Source organism: Pseudophryne corroboree, chromosome 3 (assembly GCF_028390025.1).
Source record: "Pseudophryne corroboree isolate aPseCor3 chromosome 3, aPseCor3.hap2, whole genome shotgun sequence".
In the NCBI taxonomy this organism is placed as follows: Eukaryota; Metazoa; Chordata; class Amphibia; order Anura; family Myobatrachidae; genus Pseudophryne; species Pseudophryne corroboree.
Window position 1 is genome coordinate 427,293,805 of NC_086446.1, and position 19,049 is coordinate 427,312,853.

At 43.7% G+C, this 19,049-nt stretch overlaps 1 protein-coding gene and 1 pseudogene across 4 annotated transcripts in view; one reads left to right on the forward strand and one right to left on the reverse strand.

The window, feature by feature from the left end:
• DLGAP4 (DLG associated protein 4) overlaps nucleotides 1–19,049 on the forward strand; it is a 420,667-nt gene that overhangs the window by 164,053 nt on the left and 237,565 nt on the right. For 2 of the 4 annotated variants that reach the window (XM_063960318.1, XM_063960317.1), the window contains 4 exons: nucleotides 3,408–3,533; nucleotides 5,093–6,149; nucleotides 6,363–6,574; nucleotides 16,811–16,925. In XM_063960318.1, coding sequence (XP_063816388.1) covers nucleotides 5,151–6,149; nucleotides 6,363–6,574; nucleotides 16,811–16,925 — 1,326 coding nt within the window. In that variant the 5' untranslated portion in view covers nucleotides 3,408–3,533; nucleotides 5,093–5,150. The remainder of the gene's footprint in view (nucleotides 1–3,407; nucleotides 3,534–5,092; nucleotides 6,150–6,362; nucleotides 6,575–16,810; nucleotides 16,926–19,049) is intronic. The other 2 variants (XM_063960320.1, XM_063960319.1) reach the window with 1 other exon arrangement.
• LOC134895979 (5S ribosomal RNA) lies at nucleotides 10,447–10,565 on the reverse strand (annotated as a pseudogene).

The window sequence follows — 19,049 nt, forward strand, 5'->3', positions numbered from 1 at the left end:
GATATAAATTGGAGTAATGATTCATGTGTAAAAACTAGGAGCAGTAGATTCTTAAATACATTAAAGGATCAATACTTGACTCAATTAGTCGAGGACACAACTAGAGGTAAAACTATTCTGGACCTAGTTATTACCAATAATGTGGACATTATATCAAACATTAGTGTTGGGGAGACCTTGGGAAACAGTGATCACTATATGATCACATTCGACATCAGTTTCAAGAAACATGCCTATAAGGGATCAACCAAAATATTTAACTTTAATAAAGCTAACTTCAATATGTTAAGATGGGCACTAAACGACATTGACTGGGAAGTTTTGTTTCAAGGTAAAGACACAACGGAAATGAGGGATGCTTTAAAAGGGTTGCTTGATAGCAATATTAACAAATTAATTCCCATGAGCAATAAACGCAGGAGTACTAAACACAAATCAATGTGGCTTAACAAGGAGGTAGTAGCAAAGTAGCAATGGCTAAAAAGAGGCGTGCTTTCAAAACATTTAAATCCAATGGTGGGGAGGAGTCATTCCTGCATTATAAGGAATGCAACAAAAGATGCAAAAAAGTAATAAGAGCAGCTACAATTGTAAACAAAAAGCGAATTGCTATAGAGAGTAAAACCAACCCTAAAATTTTTTATAAGTACATAAACAGTAAAAGGTTACAAAAGGAGAGCGTAGGCCCATTAAAAAATGAACTGGGAGCTTTGATAAACGATGACAACATAAAAGCGGAAATACTGAACAATTTTTTTTCCTCAGTATTCACCAGGGAGGATCAGACAGTGAGAGTAGTGCATAACGATAAGGAAGATAATGACTCTTGGCTTGATACTCTTTTAAGTGAGGAAGTAGTCCTGGAGAGACCAAGCAAAATAAAGATTAATAAATCACCAGGCCCAGGTGGCATTCATCCGAGGGTTATTATGGAGGTTAGATCACAGCTAGCAAAACCCCTATACTTGATTTTCTTTAGTTCTGTTAGATCAGGCATGGTACCAAAGGATTGGTGCATAGCTGAGGTAGTGCCCTTATTTAAAAAGGGAACTAAAGATAATCCTGCTAACTATAGACCAGTTAGCTTAACCTCTATAGTGGTTAAAATATTGGAAGGAATTTTGACAGATAGCATAGAGAATTATCTGCATACTACTAAAATTATTAGCAAAAGACAGCATGGGTTTGTAAGGGGCAGATCATGTCAAACTAACTTAATTAGCTTTTATGAGGAAGTGAGCGAGAAGCTTGACCAGGGAAAAGCAGTGGATGTGGTCTATTTAGATTTTGCAAAAGCCTTCGATACAGTGTCTCACGGGAGACTGATCATCAAATTAGGGGAACTTGGCTATATTATTTGTACATGGATAAGTTATTGGCTGGATAACAGAGTACAACGTGTAGTGGTCAATGGGATGTTCTCTTGCTGGGCACCAGTAGTCAGCAGAATACCGCAAGGGTCCGTACTTGGCCCAAAACTGTTCAATATATTTATCAATGATCTAAGAATAGGCCTAGAAAGCACAGTGTCAATCTTTGCAGATGAAACTAAACTCTGTAAGGTAATTAATTCAGAAAGTGATGTGGATTCTCTACAAAATGACTTATTTAAACTTGAAACCTGGATGTCTAAATGGAGAATGAAGTTCAATATAGAGAAATGCAAAGTTATGCATTTTGGGTTAAAAAACACATTTGCATCCTACACTCTAAATGCGGAAAATATAGGGGTAACTGTGGTGGAAAAAGATTTGGGGGTGCTCATAGATAATAGGCTTAACAACAGTACACAATGTAAAAAAATGCAGCAAAGAAGGCAACTAAAGTGCTTGCGTGCATAAAACGGGGCATTGAGACGAGGGACGAGGATGTAATCCTGCCGCTGTACAAATCTTTAGTGCGTCCCCACCTGGAATATTGTGTTAAATTTTGGGCACCATATTATAAAAAAGATATAGGGGCGCTAGAAAGAGTTTAAAGGCGAGCTACTAAATTGATTAAAGGGTTAGAGACTCTGGGGTACGAGGAAAGGCTTACTAGGTTAAATATGTATACACTAGAAAAGAGGCGTCTAAGAGGAGACATTATTAATATCTTCAAATATGTAAAGGGTCACTATAAGGAGTTAGCAGGGTATTTGTTTATTAAAAGAACTCTGAATAGGACACGTGGGCACTTGCTGAGGCTAGAGGAGAAAAAGTTCCGTACACAACATAGGAGTGGGTTCTTCACGGTAAGAGCAATAAAGATTTGGAATTCCCTGCCGGAGCAGGTAATAATGGCGGACTCTAATTGGACAAATTTCTAACTGGAAAAAGTATCCAGGGCTATAGCTCTTAACATAGTGACATTATATATCTGGGATTGGTAAGAACCACAGTTGTCAATTGATACTAAACCGTTACTTCAGCATGTGCATTAGAATATGCACAGCTTAACACAGAATACAGGTTGAACCCGATGGGCATTTTGCCTCTTTTCAACCTCACTAACTATGTAACTATGTATTATTTGCACTAAAATGTTTCTTTCTCCAAAATGCTTTAGTGCCTCTCCAGCAAGAAGCTTCTTTACCTTATACTATGTTAATTCCTTTGTTGCTCACCACTTCCTATAATACATGTCTTGTTATGCAACAGCAGTTCCTCACATATTGCACATCCTCACCTATCCAATATACTACTTCCTCCTATATAATATAATACATTCTCACACCACAAGTATAATAATTTTAAACCTTTACACTACGGTACTTTATCATGTCTCCCCTATGGTACTCACCTCTGCACTATGCCCTATAATATTCTGATCCATTATAATTCCTCTTGACCTCTGCACTATGCTACGTCCCTTCAAATTTAATGTAACCTACCTCACATCTTCCTTACATCTTCACTATGATACTGTCTGATCTATACTTCATCATCTGCTCATGACAGGGGAACAATCCATCATTATTGCACCCATTCACTGTTTCTCACCTCTTTAACTTGGTACTTTGTCCTTCCCCGATATGGTGCTTGTTCCTCACATTGACAATACTCCACCTTCCCACAAAAATGGTTCACACAAATTAAGTGGTTTGAGTTATGCTTTATCTCTTTATTAACTGTTTTGTCTCCGCTTCTTTTAGTCGGAAGCTGCTTTATATATCTCTCTTCAAACACATTTTCCTCACTGTCCTGTGTAAATCTAGTCATTCTCATCTTCAGCTTAGAGTCCTTCAAGCCTCATCACTATGTCATTGTACTCTGCTTATTTTCTCTCAGAAGCTCTCCTCATTTCTCTCTGAATCCCACTCTATGTCCTGGTAGCAGCCTTTCTTTCCCTCTCATACAATCTTCTCTTTCATGTCTCCTACCTCCCTTCTCGTTCTCAACCTGCTCACTTTTTTTTCTATCCTGCAGGATAAAAAATAGTCAGAGTTTGCAGAGGGAGGAGAATCAGCGGCAAGACAAAGATGGAAAAATCCATGGAACAGAGGTAGAGTGACAAGGAAAAATAGGCGGATACATGAAGAAAAATGAAAGCTGGTGTGTACAATAGTACAGTAGCGTATAATTCAATATAGAAACTTTACTTTGTTCTTGTGGGGTTAAATATGGGTTGTATGAAGGAATATATGTGATGGACATTAGAAACAGTGAGGTAGGAGGGGTAATAAGGAAGTGTACATCTTGGTATTTAGAACAAGGTTATATCCCTTGATACCCTCAACTAGAACATGGTCCAAAATTAAACAGCTGCCTAATGGATATTTTCCAATAATAACACTTAATATCCTTGACAATAAGGGATGCAAGTAAATGCTGCTATATAGAAGCTGTGCAAACTTAAGGGGGGAGAGCAGGAGGAAGCAAAGCTTTAACAGCACAGTAAAAGCTATGTAACTTTTAAACGTTATTCCACAAAAAATGGCAAGATATACTTACAGTTTATGGCAGTAATGATAATTAGAGAAAGGAAAGCAGTGTGAAAGATACTAATAGGAGGTTACTTATCCTCAACTGATCACAGTTTATCCCAGGTAATTCATTCTAGAATCATTTTATTTGCTGTACATTCTTAGATGTTGATTTCATTATGATCGTTTAATTTGGGTTAATAAAAGCTTGACTATTGTAGTAACTAGTGGCCTGGTTTGTCTACAGCTGTGTATTTTAGGCAGAGAGAAGAAGTGCAGACAGAAGACAATCATAGACGAGAGCCGAGTGTGAGACAGGGGGCAGAGAGAGAATAGAGGATGGAGAGAGGGATCACTGTATCAGATACAACAGTATGGTAGATGGATGTGTATTGATAGAGAATCACTGATAGCTGTGCACCTCAGGGAGAAAGGTTAAACTGTACAGATTAATATCCAGATTAATCCCTAAGGATTGTGTGTGTTTGATCCGCAGTACTGGGGAGGGCTCCTCTCCCCCCTGTCCACCTTTATGTTGTATAGAGCAAGTGGGGGTGAGGAGGCAGAAACTGTAATTTCTAACAGAGTTCTTAACTCTAATCCTGAGCCAAGGGAAGGGAGAAAGAGAGGGCTAGTGATACTATAATACATGAAGAGACAATTCACAGATGAGAGTAGTGAGACTGAGGAGAGACACTGATAGCACAGAAGTGACAGACAAGTCATACAAAAGAATATACTGTATTGGAAATGCTGACAGATAATGCAAAGGAGAGTTAATTGTTCTTTGAAACAGTGTTTGCAAGGGGTAATTGAGGAAAGAGGGGCATAGAAGCAAGAGAAGAGGTATTATAATAAAACAGTGTACAACCTATTAGAAAGAAAAGACAGGCCGGCTGCTCTAATAAATCAATCAGGAAGTTTACAGGACAGCTGAACAAAGGGAGGGATTATTATTATTGTAAATGATGAGACACACTGTAGGCACTAGGCAGAGATTCCCTAACGTATTTGGAAAATCACATGACAGTAGTGCTGACAACAGTATAAAATGAATGATATTGTAATAGCGCTAAACTATGTTCCTTTATACTGAAAGACATCTGTACACGTTTAATTAGTTCTAAGTTGTTTGGCAAATCATGTCAAGTAATATTGCATTGTATTAAAGGCAGTTTTCCTTTTCAGGGCTTCTGACTACCGCATTACCAACCTGTGACGAGATGATCTGCAGGTGCCGACTGCAATGAAGGGTCTGGGGGATACCCGTGGCCGGCACCTGTCCGGAAACCTAGACTCACATACAGATTCCCTGTATGTTCCACAAGAGCGGACCCCTTACCTAATCAGTTCCACAGAGGCCTACCCACCAGAACCTCGATACCCTGACAACTCTCTGCATCCTGATTGCCTGTACCCGCTCAATAACCAACTCTCAAACAGTAGCACCTTTCCTCGCATCCACTTTAATTCTCACTATGAAGCTCCTGAGGAGACTCCACCATATTCTACCCCTCATGCACCCCCTGCCAAAATCAACCGCCTTCCTGCCAGTCTCCTGGACCAGTTTGAAAAGCAGCTGCCCATTCATAGAGATGGTTTCAGCACTCTTCAGTTTCAGAGGGGAGCACCAGAGGGAAAGGACCGTAGTGAAAGTCCTGGGCGCATCCGACATCTTGTCCACTCTGTGCAAAAACTCTTTGCAAAGTCCCAGTCCCTTGAGGGAGGTGGAAGGGCCAGCGTCAATGGCAAGAAAGGATCATCAGAGGACACTAAAGGAACAAAACGAAGTAAGAGCAAAGAGCGTGGAAAGGGAGATGGCAAGGGCCAAGCACGGAGTGGAGGAGTTTCTGGATGGTGGAGTTCAGATGACAATTTAGATAGTGACACAGGCAGTTACCGTAACCCAGCAGGCATGATGACTCTTGGGAGGCGTCCTGAGCATGGAAATCGAAATTTTTTGAGCGGATATAATACTATCAGTGAGAGCATGTTGAAGGCATCCAAAAGCAATAATGACCTCAAGTTCACGCCCTTCCAGCCCCCAGCCCTTACTTTATCACCTTTACCTGCACCGCACGAGGTGACCCCTGTTAGCTCTACATCCTCACTAAAAAGAGGGTCTTGGTCAACACTGACACTTAGTCATGCCCGAGAGGTGTGTCAGAAGGCATCAGCCACCATAGACAAAGCACTGGTCAAGTCCAAGTCTTGTCACCAGGACCTCAGCTACCAGTATCTTCAGGTGAGTAATGGAGATTAACTAAGTAAATGAATAGAGAACAAAAAACTCAGGCAAAAAAAATAAATATGTGATTAAATATAATTTAAAAGATTAGACTGTATGGATCTAAGGGATTATAAATTACATTCTTGCCATAAGTATTTTAGTGTGTTGGTTAGAGAGCTGTTGAATTGTTCCATTCCCACATATTGCAGTCTTATGTATGACTTACAGGTGCCAAGTGGAGAGTGGACCGGAGCCCCATGTAAGGACGATGACATCCCATGCAGACGAATGCGCAGTGGAAGCTACATTAAAGCTATGGGTGATGCAGACAGTGAGGACTCAGAAGGGAGCCCCCAACCTTCCCCCAAAACTGCAGCTAGGAGGCAGAGCTACCTCAAGGCCACACAACAGTCATTAGGCGAGCAGAGCATCACACAGAGGTAACAGAAAGAGAGATCTAAGTATTATAACCACCAGTACAATATTATGTGGCTGCCTAATGCATACAAGAAGTGGCTAATGTTCTTATAGTTAGACAACTCTTAACTGTGCAGAGAGTGCCACCCTGAGACAGTTTTGTAGAAATACTATTGCCATGAACTTTAGGCATGGTGCATCACATGTCTCATAACATATATGAGTTTAGCATATATCTTGCTTCTGAAAATTATTCTGATTGACTTGAGGTTATAATATACATAAAGAAAAAAGCTTGTTTATGACAACTGCCTGAATTTATTTTAGCTTTGTCCACAAGTATCTATGTGCAATTGTGTGTGATCCCACCAGTGTCAGTGAGTCATTCTAAAAGGTACAGTCCTTAGCAGAATACATTGCATATCTGGCAATAGCAGACCACCACAGGTTATGCATATCTAATACATTCTATACAATAATGTAATATCTTACAAAACATACCACATTATGGGGTAAAAGTATGAAGCAGTGATAAGAGTGGAGAAGTGAGCCAGTGGAGAGGTTGCCCATGGCAACCAATCAGCTGCTCCGTACAATTGTATAGTATGCAAATTACAAATGTTACTTCCATGCTGAATGGTTGCCATGGGCAACTTCTCCACTGGTTCACTTCTCTACACTTATCACTGCTTCATACATTTACCCCCATATGTAGTCAGGGATGATGGGGTACAGCTAGAACCAGAACCCTGGAGCTTCAATGAATTGGTATGATCATAAAATCTTATGGCCGTGACCCAGAAACATTGCACAGTGTGAGGACTATTGCATTCTCCTTCTATGCAGCATTTGCTAAATTCCTCTCGATTATTTTGCTTCCTTGGTCTCTCTCAGAGAACATCATAGAAACATAGAAACATAGAATTTGACGGCAGATAAGAACCACTTGGCCCATCTAGTCTGCCCCTTTTTTTTATCCTGTAGGCAATCTCAACCCTTTTTGAACCTTAATTCTTTGTAAGGATATTCATATGCCTATCCCAAGCATGTTTAAATTGCTCTACAGTCTTAGCCTCTACCACCTCTGATGGGAGGCTATTCCACTTATCCACTACCCTTTCTGTGAAGTAATTTTTCCTTAAATTTCCCCTGAACCCCCCCCCCCCTCCAGTCTCAGTGTATGTCCACGAGTTCTAATACTTCTCTTCCTTTGAAGAATGTTTCCCTCCTGAACTTTGTTAAGTCCCTTGATATATTTGAAAGTTTCTATCATGTCCCCCTTTCCCTTCTCTGCTCCAAACTATACATGTTAAGATCTTTCAGCCTTTCCGGGTAAGTTTTGTGATGTAGGCCATGCACCATTTTAGTTGCCCTTCTTTGTACACTCTGTAATGTATTTATATCTTTCTGGAGATATGGTCTCCAGAACTGGACACAGTATTCCAGATGGGGACGCACCAATGACCTATACAGTGGCATTATCACTTCTTTTTTCCTGCTACTGATTCCTCTCCCTATGCAACCAATCATCTGACTTGCCTTCCTCGTTGCTTTGTTGCATTGCTTTCCTGCCTTCTAGTCACTTGAAATAGTGACTCCTAAATCCCTTTCCTCCTCAGTAGTTTCCATTATAGTACCCTTGATACTATATTTAGCCTTTGGATTTTTGAGACCCAAGTGCATGATTTTGCAGTTTTTAGCATTAAACTGTAGTTGCCACATTCTTGACCATTTCTCAAGTCTACCTAGGTCATCAATCATTTGTTTTACCCCTCCCGGTGTGTCTACCCTGTTGCATATCTTTGCATCATCTGCAAAAAGGCATAGCTTCCCTTCAATACCATCTGCAATGTCACCAACAAAGATATTAAAGAGAACTGGACCAAGTACAGATCCCTGGGGTACTCCACTGGTAACATTTCCCTCCATAGATTGAACTCCATTCACTACAACTGTCTGTTTCCTATCCTGCAACCAGGTTCTTATCCATTTAACCGTTTTATAATCCACCCCCATGCATTCAAGTTTATTTAGCAGTCTGCGATGTGGGACAGTGTCAAATGCCTTACTAAAGTCTAGATATGCTACATCTACAGCTCCCCCTTGATCTATTATTTTCGTCACAGAGTCAAAAAAGTCAATAAGATTTGTTTGGCATGATCTCCCACCAGTAAATCCATGCTGTTTTGGATCCTGTAAGTTGTTTGATTTAAGATATTCCACAACTCTTTCTTTTAACAGTTTTTCCATTACTTTCCCTACTACTGATGTAAGGCTTACTGGTCTGTAGTTACTTGCTTCATCTCATACACATTGTAATGGACACTCCCTGGACTTTATGATCTCAGTCTCAAGCTTCTCCAAATGGTCTTTCCACTCCTCATCCACAACATCCTTTCCTTCTTCTGGTGCCTACAGCACCACTCCTGTGCACCACTCCTGCTCCAAAATCACTTACAAGGCTGCTGAACTACTTTTTTCAAAGGGGAAATCACTTACAGGCCATGGTTTTTCCATACCTCCCAACTGTTGCAAGGTGAGCTGAGGGCTGCCCAGCTGTTCTGGGAGTGCTGGGCACGCCCCCATAATGATAAAACCAGGGGTCATGCTGTGATTCCCCGCCCCTCCACCCAAGGCTCTGCCTCCGGCATGCCAGGTCCCGCATAGAAGACTTCTGAAGTTTTGAGGTTTGGTTTTCCCTTGTAAGTGATTGTCCCTTTAAATAAATGTCCGTCCTCCTTGTTGGGGGTGGGGCCAGGCAAATAGCATCATTAGGCCCTGGACCTTGCAGCATAATGCCGCTATTTGCAGGTTAATGCTGGGGGATGGTGACAAAATGACACCTGCGAATCACTGATTATTGTGGTCAGTCAAGGGGGGTTTCTAGGTACTAGGAAAACCCCCTCCTCCCTGCATGCGACCTTGCATATACTGTACATTATATTGGAATTACTTAGAAATATACTTATCACCGCATATTAATGCAACTCTTGGTTCTTGAAAATGGAATGTTTCTCCACAGGAAGATGATGGGGCTGATATAGAGATGAAAGCATGATTACTGTAATTGCATCTGCATTTTGTGCAGGGAAGTATATTTCCACCCTTATATACATCTGTACCGCCCCTATCTATACATTTAGTTTGATAGCCTTCATTGTATTCCTGCACTAGCCCTATCCTAGGTGCAAAAGATACATTATTTTTCTATAAATATATGGGTATCGTGGAATAGACCATGTGGGTGGGCATTCTGACTGCCTGCATTTTGAGCGCTCAGGATACTGGCATCAGCATCCCGACCACCGGGATCCCGAGCGCCGGTCACATGACTTCATCCCCTACAAACAGGTATATTTATTTTTCTGGACAACTTTGCATGGCCCCAAATTCTGTCGGCACTCCCTCACTGAATATTGACTACGTGACAAAGCACTGATGCAACCCAGTTACGGTCATTCAGTCACGTGGAGTCAAGTGGAGAAGCATAAAACAACAGGTATGGTCCTTAAGAGAAGACAAAGAACCAAAAAAAGCAACTATAGGCCTTTTCCTGGGCACACTTGAAATTTTTTTTTTGATGTGATGAAATTTATTAAAAAATAACTTTTATTGATATATACTTTTAAGAAAAAGGGGCGAGAGCTGGCATCAATAATTAAAGAGCATAAGTGTTAGCCAGTACCAATGTACCTATTATGGGCGAACTAATAATATAGGTGAGCGAAAATAAACAAATCCTCATCCATAGAGATAATTCATATACATCCTCTATAATCAGGAATTTATATAAATGAGGTCACTACCTCGAATCCGATATGATCTGACAATTGCTATTGGCCTGAGATCCGGTTGATAGTGGGTCCCAAATTGCTATAATTGTTGGAGAGTAAAATACCTACGGTACCTAGTATTCCCTGGTGGTTCCCCATCCAGGTACTGACCAGGCCCTGCAGTGCTTGGCTTCCAAGATCAGACGAGTTTGGGCATACTCAGTGCGGTCTGACCGTAGGTGAGTTTGTCTCCTAGGCGCAGCGTTTACCGATTATATTGGGACCCAGGATCAATCACAGAATAAATGAATATTTAGGAGAAGAAAAAAAAAATAATTAATAATAATAATAATAATATAGTGGATTAATAGATTCTTGTTGGGAGATCTTGTCAGTGGTATTCTAACTTCAAATGATAATGCTGTTTCTGGAATCTTGCAATTGATGTTACCGAAAAATGACCTCTTTACAGTTGTGCTCCCAAAACAGCCTGAGCGGTAGGAGGACTTTTATGGTGCCCACAATGGCAGAATAAATGGAAACTCTATTACAATTGTGCTCCAAAAACAGCCCAAGCAACAAGAGGGTTTTGTAATCTCCACAATAATAAGGACAATAGCAAATGTGTCTTACAATATAATAAGTGGAGAAGCGGCTGAAATGTGTGCAAGTCTGCAGTGTGCGTATTTATATAAGATCAGTTCTGGAGCATGAGCAGAGTGTTTGTGTGGAGGCAGGGGTGGATTAAGGTTCATACGGGCCTAGAGCTGAACATTTTCAAGGGCCCCAATGTTTCCATAAATACATAAACAAAGAAAAATTGGATAATTTTGTGAGAACCTACAAAAATAATTTTAATACTTGTGATTTATGATTGTTTGGCCACAACAGCCATTCAAAGCTGTCACGCTCAGGTTGGGGTTCCGACAACAGAGTTTTGGCTGAAGGGACAGCTGCCTGTGAGGTGAATAAACAAGGTGGCTGAATGTAATTCCTCCTCATGGGGTGGAGGCCCAATTAAGTGGTAGCGTTGCCAGGAGGGCGTAAGGAACTAGGAGGACTCCATAAGAAGATAACTGTAGTTTTAATGAATAACAGGTTGTTCACAAATACTTGGGGAATTGAAAGAAACTGAATTAAAGAAATGGAGTCCATGGTTATAAGACTTGAAGAATGAAGCTAAAACACTCCGGTAATGAAGAAATGAAGGACTGTGGTTTATGATAGAAAGACAAGGCTGAAAATCTTTGACTTTGAAAAACTGGATGTTGTAGTTGGTGATTGAAAGATGAGGCTGAAGCACTTTGCCTTTGAAGAAGTGGATGCTGTGGCTGGTGATTGAAAAGACGAGGCTGGAGAACTCTGACTTTGAAGAAGTGGATACTGTGGCTGGTGATAGAAAGACAAGGCTGAAGAGCTTTGACTGTGAAGAAGAGGATACTGTGGCTTGAGGTGGGGAGACGTCTGCGGGAACCACCGTTAGCACCCTGAAGCACCTCTACGACCTGGGGACCCGTGAGTGCTTCCACGAGTGGCGATGGGCTTAGACAATAGGACTGCAGCAGCATTAGAGTACCGACAGATGAGAGCAACCAGGACCAGGACACGAGAGGCAACCTGGGAGCACAGAGCTAGAGAACCTTTCACAAGAAAGTAACTTGAAGCACTGGCACTCTCCCTCTGGGCCAGCCCCCTTTTGTAAGAGGAAATCACGCAGGATTGTCTGGACACAGAGTGGGAACTTCATTGGCAATTCTCTGGTCTCCAACATGGCTGTCCCCAGCACAGGAGACATACTCAGCTGTAGTACACAGCTTTAGCCCAGCTCTGGCCTCTGACACACTGAGGCTGTGTCACACTAGAGGGCCCTGCTGCAGCAACTCCTGCTACAGCACCCGGCTCTCCGGACCCCTGGACCCTGCCCTCGGAAGTCACACACACGTCCAGGAGGACCCGACGCCAGCAGTTCCCTGTTGTCGCAGCCGCGCCAACCACCAGCATGGCAACCTCTGGGAGCCCCCGTAAGGCTCCGGATACTGACAAAAGCATCCTCAGGACAATCTGAGCATTGCTGCACTTTCTGCTGCTGGTGGCCCCGTCCCCTCTGCTTGACATCAAGACATCGGGGGTAATTCTGAGTTGATCGCAGCATCAAGTTTGTTAGCAATTGGGCAAAACCATGTGCACTGCAGGGGGGGCAGATATAACATTTGCAGAGAGAGTTAGATTTGGGTGGGTTATTTCGTTTCTGTGCAGGGTAAATACTGCCTGCCTTATTTTTACACTTCAATTTAGAGTTCAGTTTGAACACACCACACCCAAATCTAACTCTCACTGCACATGTTACATCTGTCCCCCCTGCAGTGCACATGGTTTGCCCAATTGCTAACAAACTTGCTGCTGCGATCAACAAGAATTAGGCCCAACATGTATGTAGGAGGCAGGGCCAGCACAGTGTGGCATAGAGCTCTGTTACGTCACTGAGTGCATGAGGGCTATTGAGCCAGATGTAATGACGCCTGAGATTGCTGGAGGTGCGAGATGCCAGCTGATCTCTGATTTTTTTTAAAGGAGCAATTACGTACAATGCATGGTTTTGCCTTGTAAGTGGTTGCCCCTTTAAAAAAAAAAGTGAGATCGTCCGGCATTCCGTATCTCCGGCGATCCCGGGTGTCATTACATCCAGTGCATTCTCTACAAATGTCCAACTCTTGATCAGCCCAGAAATGTATAGATACGTCAGGGCAGCTGAGAGCTGCACATAGATGTGTGGATAAGTGTATCACAAAGGGGCTCCAGTATAGTGATTAAAGGCATATCATTTGCAGAGTGGATACTGTAGTTTACTAAAACTGCTACTAGATTATTGCACGCATTTAGATTTGTAGAACATTTTAGAGCAGTGTTTCCCAACCGCGGTCCTCAAGGCATACTAACAGTGCAGGTTTTTGTGATATCCAGGCTTGAACACAGGTGACTTAATTAGTACCTCAGTTATTTTGATTTAACCATCTGTGCTGCAGCCTGGATATCACTAAAACCTGCACTGTTGGTGTGCCTTGAGGACCGCGGTTGGGAATGCCTGTTTTAGAGTTATACAGTCTATCTAGATTAAATACCTGACCTTTATCTAATCAGGAATACTTAGTTCTTTAGGATTATCCTCTCTAAGCGGGCACAGCACTGTTATCCATATTTTATGTTGATTTATTGAAGTATTTGTTATCTTTATTTGACAGTTACTGTTGCTATTTTATTTGGGATATTTTAATTTTCAGTTCTAGTCCACCTTATCTATCTGTTTATCGCTGCCTCAATAAGCCACATAGTGGGACTCAGCTAGAGTTGGACGTATGTTTTATTTGCTACAGTATATATTTCTGTATTAGCAGAGCTGTAACTAGACATTTTGGTGCCCTGAGCCAGAAAGAGAATTGACGGTCCCTCCCTCCCATTTTTCCAATTGGGACATAAGGTGCACGCCTCGCAGGGAACAGGCATCACAAAATTGACCTCAGAGAAAGCCCATGCTATGATGCCCCATCACACACACACACACAGTCACACACACACACACATACACACACACACACACACACAGTCACACACACACACACACACACACACACACACACACACACACACACACACACACACACACACACAGATCCATGCAGTGTGCAGCCACACATCCAATCCCTTGGAGCCACACCCTTCCAAGATCTGCCCAGCCGTAATGCTGATCACCCCTTCACAAAGTTCAAGGTAGACTTCACATAGTTAAAACTCTCCAGCTTGGAATTCTCTAGCTTTCTATGCAAGGGCAGATAGCTCAATGAATAGGGCAGATAGCTCAATGAATAGGCAGCGGGTTTAAATCCTGGGCACATCAGCATCCCAAAATGTAATAAGGGACAGTGCGACTGAGCAACAAAGAGCTCTCAAGTCAAGTCCATGAATGCTGTATAGATATTAGCGACAAAAGGGGGGGGGGGGGGGTAGGAGACAGGGGCGGTCTGGAGATGCTGGACTTCAAAAATGGGGGAAGCTGCAAGTGAAAGTAATTAGATCATTTATAATTGACAAGTGTTGCCAACAGCGTCCCATATCCTGCAGCGCTACGTGCAGAGCACACTCCGCACACACCTAGTTACGGCCCTCGTATTAGGTACTGTATAAGCACCAAGGAGCTGATTCAGCGTGTCTGTATGCAGTGCCCGCGTCCATCTGGTGTGCGCATGTGCAATGGCCACAGTGCGTGTGCGCGACCTTTCTCCTTACTGCCAGGATGCGGCTGCAAGATGATTGACAGCGGTGGGCGTTCATGGGCCGGCAACGCAGCGTTTTGCGGGTGTGGTGGGCCGATTAAAAGAATGGCAGGCCGGACGCATTGTGAGGTGGCGCAACACACATGCTGGACAGCCTTGACGCGTACTGGGCGGCCCCCAGCATGTGAGGAGATGGACACAGGTCTTGCTGCGTATGCAGCGATCTGCGTCCATCTCTGAATTAGCCCCCAAATGCGTACGCAAATGGCTGTATGAAGCTTTAGCCATATCTTACACTTACCACACCTGACACTTCAAGGGGTGGAACAGGGAAGGGATGAAGCGGAACAGAGGAGGGAAGAGGTGGAACAGAGGAGGGAAGAGACGGAATAGGGGAGGGCAGAGGTCGGCCAGCATAGTCCAAGTACAGTAGGGATGCATTCACATAATTTGTGACCGGAGTAGACCAGATCGCACAAGTACAGGTGCCAGGTGGTGTATCTCGTGTGTGTGCTGGAGGGCTGGTGCACAAGAAACAATGATGATGATGATGATGATGATGATGATGATCAGCAGCCTAGTTAGCTGCTTCTGACTGCAGACTGACCTCTCTAGATGATAGTGCTTCATTTATTAGTGTTTCTGCTATATAATATGAAGTCATGTATATAATTTGCATTACTTTATTAACATTGTAATTTAGATGGAAGGAATATTCACATTCAATTTTAAAGGCAAAAATAACAGGTGTTTGTATTTCATTTAATTCGTTTTTTTTGTGTTTGACATTTTTGCATTTTATTAATAACATTGTCAATACACTATTCTCTCCTGGGTATGTAGGTAGTTTGTTGACATCCAGATTGTCGACATGTACAAAATGTTGACACCTGAGTTTAGGGTTAAGGTCACATTAGGGGTTAGGTTGCAGTTAGGGTTAGATTAGTGGTTAAACTGGGAACACACTGAGCGATATATCTGCATTTCAATTGAACAGCCGATATATCGTAAGCCTGTCTGCGGGTGCGTACCCCCGATAAGTCTGTGAACGACGTACAGTAGTTCACAGACATATTGCACTGGCTGTGCAGCACAGACGATAACCAATAAATCTGCCTATATATTGGGCAGTCTGGCTGTGTGTATGGGCTGTCCGTTGACAGCCTGTACACTTGCTGCGGGGGCTGATGTCACAGTTGGTCGGCAAATTCAAATGCCTGTCCAGCTGGAAATCCTGACCAATACGTGGAGCTTCCGATCAGTAAGTGTATACACTTACCTTGCTTATCCGGTCGGTTGGCGTGATGGTGGGTTGGACAGCCTTACGCTGCAGTTAAGGTTAGATTAGGGCTAGGCTGCAGTTAGCATTAGATTAGGGGTTAGGCTACAGTTTGGGTTAGATTAGGGTCAGACTGTGGTCATAGTTATGGTTAGCCTTAAATGAAAAGTGAACAGGAAACCACATTGCCGACATGCCAACTGACAACATTCACAATGATGACATTCTAGCAATTTGACATGTCGACATTCAGAACATTCTGAATGTTGACAAACATATCACACACCCCCGCTCTTGATAATGTCATTTCATGAAATTTTACATTGTGTACAAATAAAGTCATGTGACTTTAGCACTTGATACTAACCCTGTCAGGCTATAGGGTGCACATTATCGCTACGCATTTTATACACTATCGTGGCAAGTATAGAGACAAGTTACTCTTCGAGCATATGTGTTATACAGCTAGAGATGCATGTGTCTAGAGATGCATTCCGCTAAACATATGCACGCTAAACATATGCACTTTTTTATACATGAGGGTTTTTTTTTGAGTACGCTCAGGATGCAAATGCACTAATGTGACTCTAATGATTTCTTTATGTATAAATTGAACAATTTGATGCATTCTCACCAGAAATAATCCTTTGAATCTATGTAACGTTATTTACTTCTTACTGAATTGTTCTACATAAATATAATAAAACCTAACTCCATAAGATGTAGCTGGGCTTCTTCACATTAACGTTAGGATCTGATCATTGCCATAGGATTGCTGCAATCACCGTGAAATCATGATACAACTCATCCTGTTGTTCTTGAAATGTAGTCCTTGTAGCACTGTATCGCCCTACATCAGGTGACATGGGGTTGTCTTAGAAAATATGTCTATCAGTTCTCTTTCTTTCTTACCACCATTCCTTTGCTGTTTTCCCACAGGAGTCTGGACCGTGTGGACTCCATGGACATTCTGTCCCCTCCAAAGTTTCCGAGCTGGGATGAGGATTACAATCAGCTGACTGAGAGTGTCACAGAGGAGAGCAGCCTGTGCCAGGTGAGGAAAGAGGGCCAGGATTTTATCCTTTGTGTGAGGGACATAACACAGGTATGGTTTAAGAGGTGAGAAGGCCTATGTGCAGACTCTGCGTGGGTCCCCTCCTCTCTGGCAGTACAGTGCTTTGTGCTAGAGTCTACTGCGCATGCACAGGTCTCCAGGAACATGGACACCGTGCCATTTTCCCAGTGATTTCTACTGCTCTGCAGTACAGGCCAACGCAAAACTGCAGGGGCCTGTGTGCACTGCACACCCTGGACCAGGGCCGTAACTACGTGTGTGCCAAGTGGGCTTGGCACACAGCGCAGTTGCCCTGAGGGCGCACGCCCAGAGGCATGTAATGAGTCAAATTGACTCATTACATGCCGCCTCTGCTGTGTGCTGTGTGCGCCGTGCGCCGCGCTGTGGAGGGAGAAGAGGACCAGCGCCGGGCAGCGGAGAAGGAGGAGGAGGGAGGGGGAGCAGGGAGCCGCAGCAGCGCTATGTCATTGGTAGTAAGCGCCGCTGCAGCATCCCCCTCTCCTTCTGTATTGGCTGCCCGGCGCTGCTGAGGATGCTGGGATGCGGTTCCTCCATCCCAGCATCCACAGCAGCGCCGGGCAGCCAATACGGAAGGAGAGGGGGATGCTGCAGCGGCGCTTACTACCAATGACATAGCGCTGCTGCGGCTCTCTGCTCCCCCTCCCTCCTCCTCCTTCTCACCTCACTGCCTGCACCGAGGGAGCTGCACAAGGAGCCTGACTGCCAGCAGGGAGATGGTAAGTATATCTCTCTTTCTCTCTCTCTCTCTCTCTCTCTCTCAGGGGGTCACCGTCTGCCGCAATGTGTAAAAAGGGGGATGGCTGCCGCAATGTGTAAAAAGGGGGACTGGCTGTAAGAAGGGGGCCTGGCTGCCGCAATGTGTAAAAAGGGGGCCTGGCTGCCGCAATGTGTAAAAAGGGGGACTGGCTGCCGCAATGTGTAAAAAGGGGGCCTGGCTGCTGCAATGTGTAAAAAGGGGGCCTGGCTGCCGCAATGTGTAAAAAGGGGGACAAAAGGGGGCCTGGCTGCCGCAATGTGTAAAAAGGGGGCCTGGCTGCCGCAATGTGTAAAAAGGGGGACTGGCTGCCGCAATGTGTAAAAAGGGGGACTGGCTGCCGCAATGTGTAAAAAGGAGGACTGGCTGCCGCAATGTGTAAAAAGGGGGCCTGGCTGCCGCAATGTGTAAAAAGGGGGACTGGCTGCCGCAATGTGTAAAAAGGGGGCCTGGCTGCCGCAATGTGTAAAAAGGGGGACTGGCTGCCGCAATGTGTACAAAGGGGGCCTGGCTGCCGCAATGTGTAAAAAGGGGGCCTGGCTGCCGCAATGTGTAAAAAGGGGGACTGGCTGCCGCAATGTGTAAAAAGGGGGCCTGGCTGCCGCAATGTGTAAAAAGGGGGACTGGCTGCCGCAATGTGTAAAAAGGGGGACTGGCTGCCGCAATGTGTAAAGAGGGGGCCTAGCTGCCGCAATGTGTAAAAAGGGGGCCTGGCTGCCGCAATGTGTAAAAAGGGGGACTGGCTGCCGCAATGTGTAAAAAGGGGGACTGTCTGCTGTAATGTGTAAAAAGGGGGACGCTGTCTGCTGTAATGTATAAAAGGGGCTCTACCTGGTGTAGTGGCGCTACCGTGCAGCGTAATTTGAATAATGTAGACTACTGTGCACCGCAGTATGAATTGCTATTATTTTGTGGCCACGCCCCTTCACCGTGAAGCCACGCCACTATACATTTTTCGCGCGCCTACGGCGCGCACTGCCCCTATCTTACATGGGGGGGGGGGGCGCGCCACTGTCGTTTCTTGCACACAGCGCTAAAATGCCTAGTTACGGCACTGCCCTGGACCCATTATAAATGTGCCAATGGGACAGTACAATAAAAATAAAAAAAACATGGTTTAATTAAACATTTAGGGCTACATTAAGAGTTGAATGCAGAGATAATTTCTAACCGTAAAATATACTCCTTTGTGTAATTTACATGCACACTGCAAATGCATATCCCTGCATCCATATTACACTTTTTGCAGGAGACGAGTATATGGAGCAAAAATCTGGTGATCATAAGTATGAATTTTTGCATTATGTTTTATATATAATATATATATA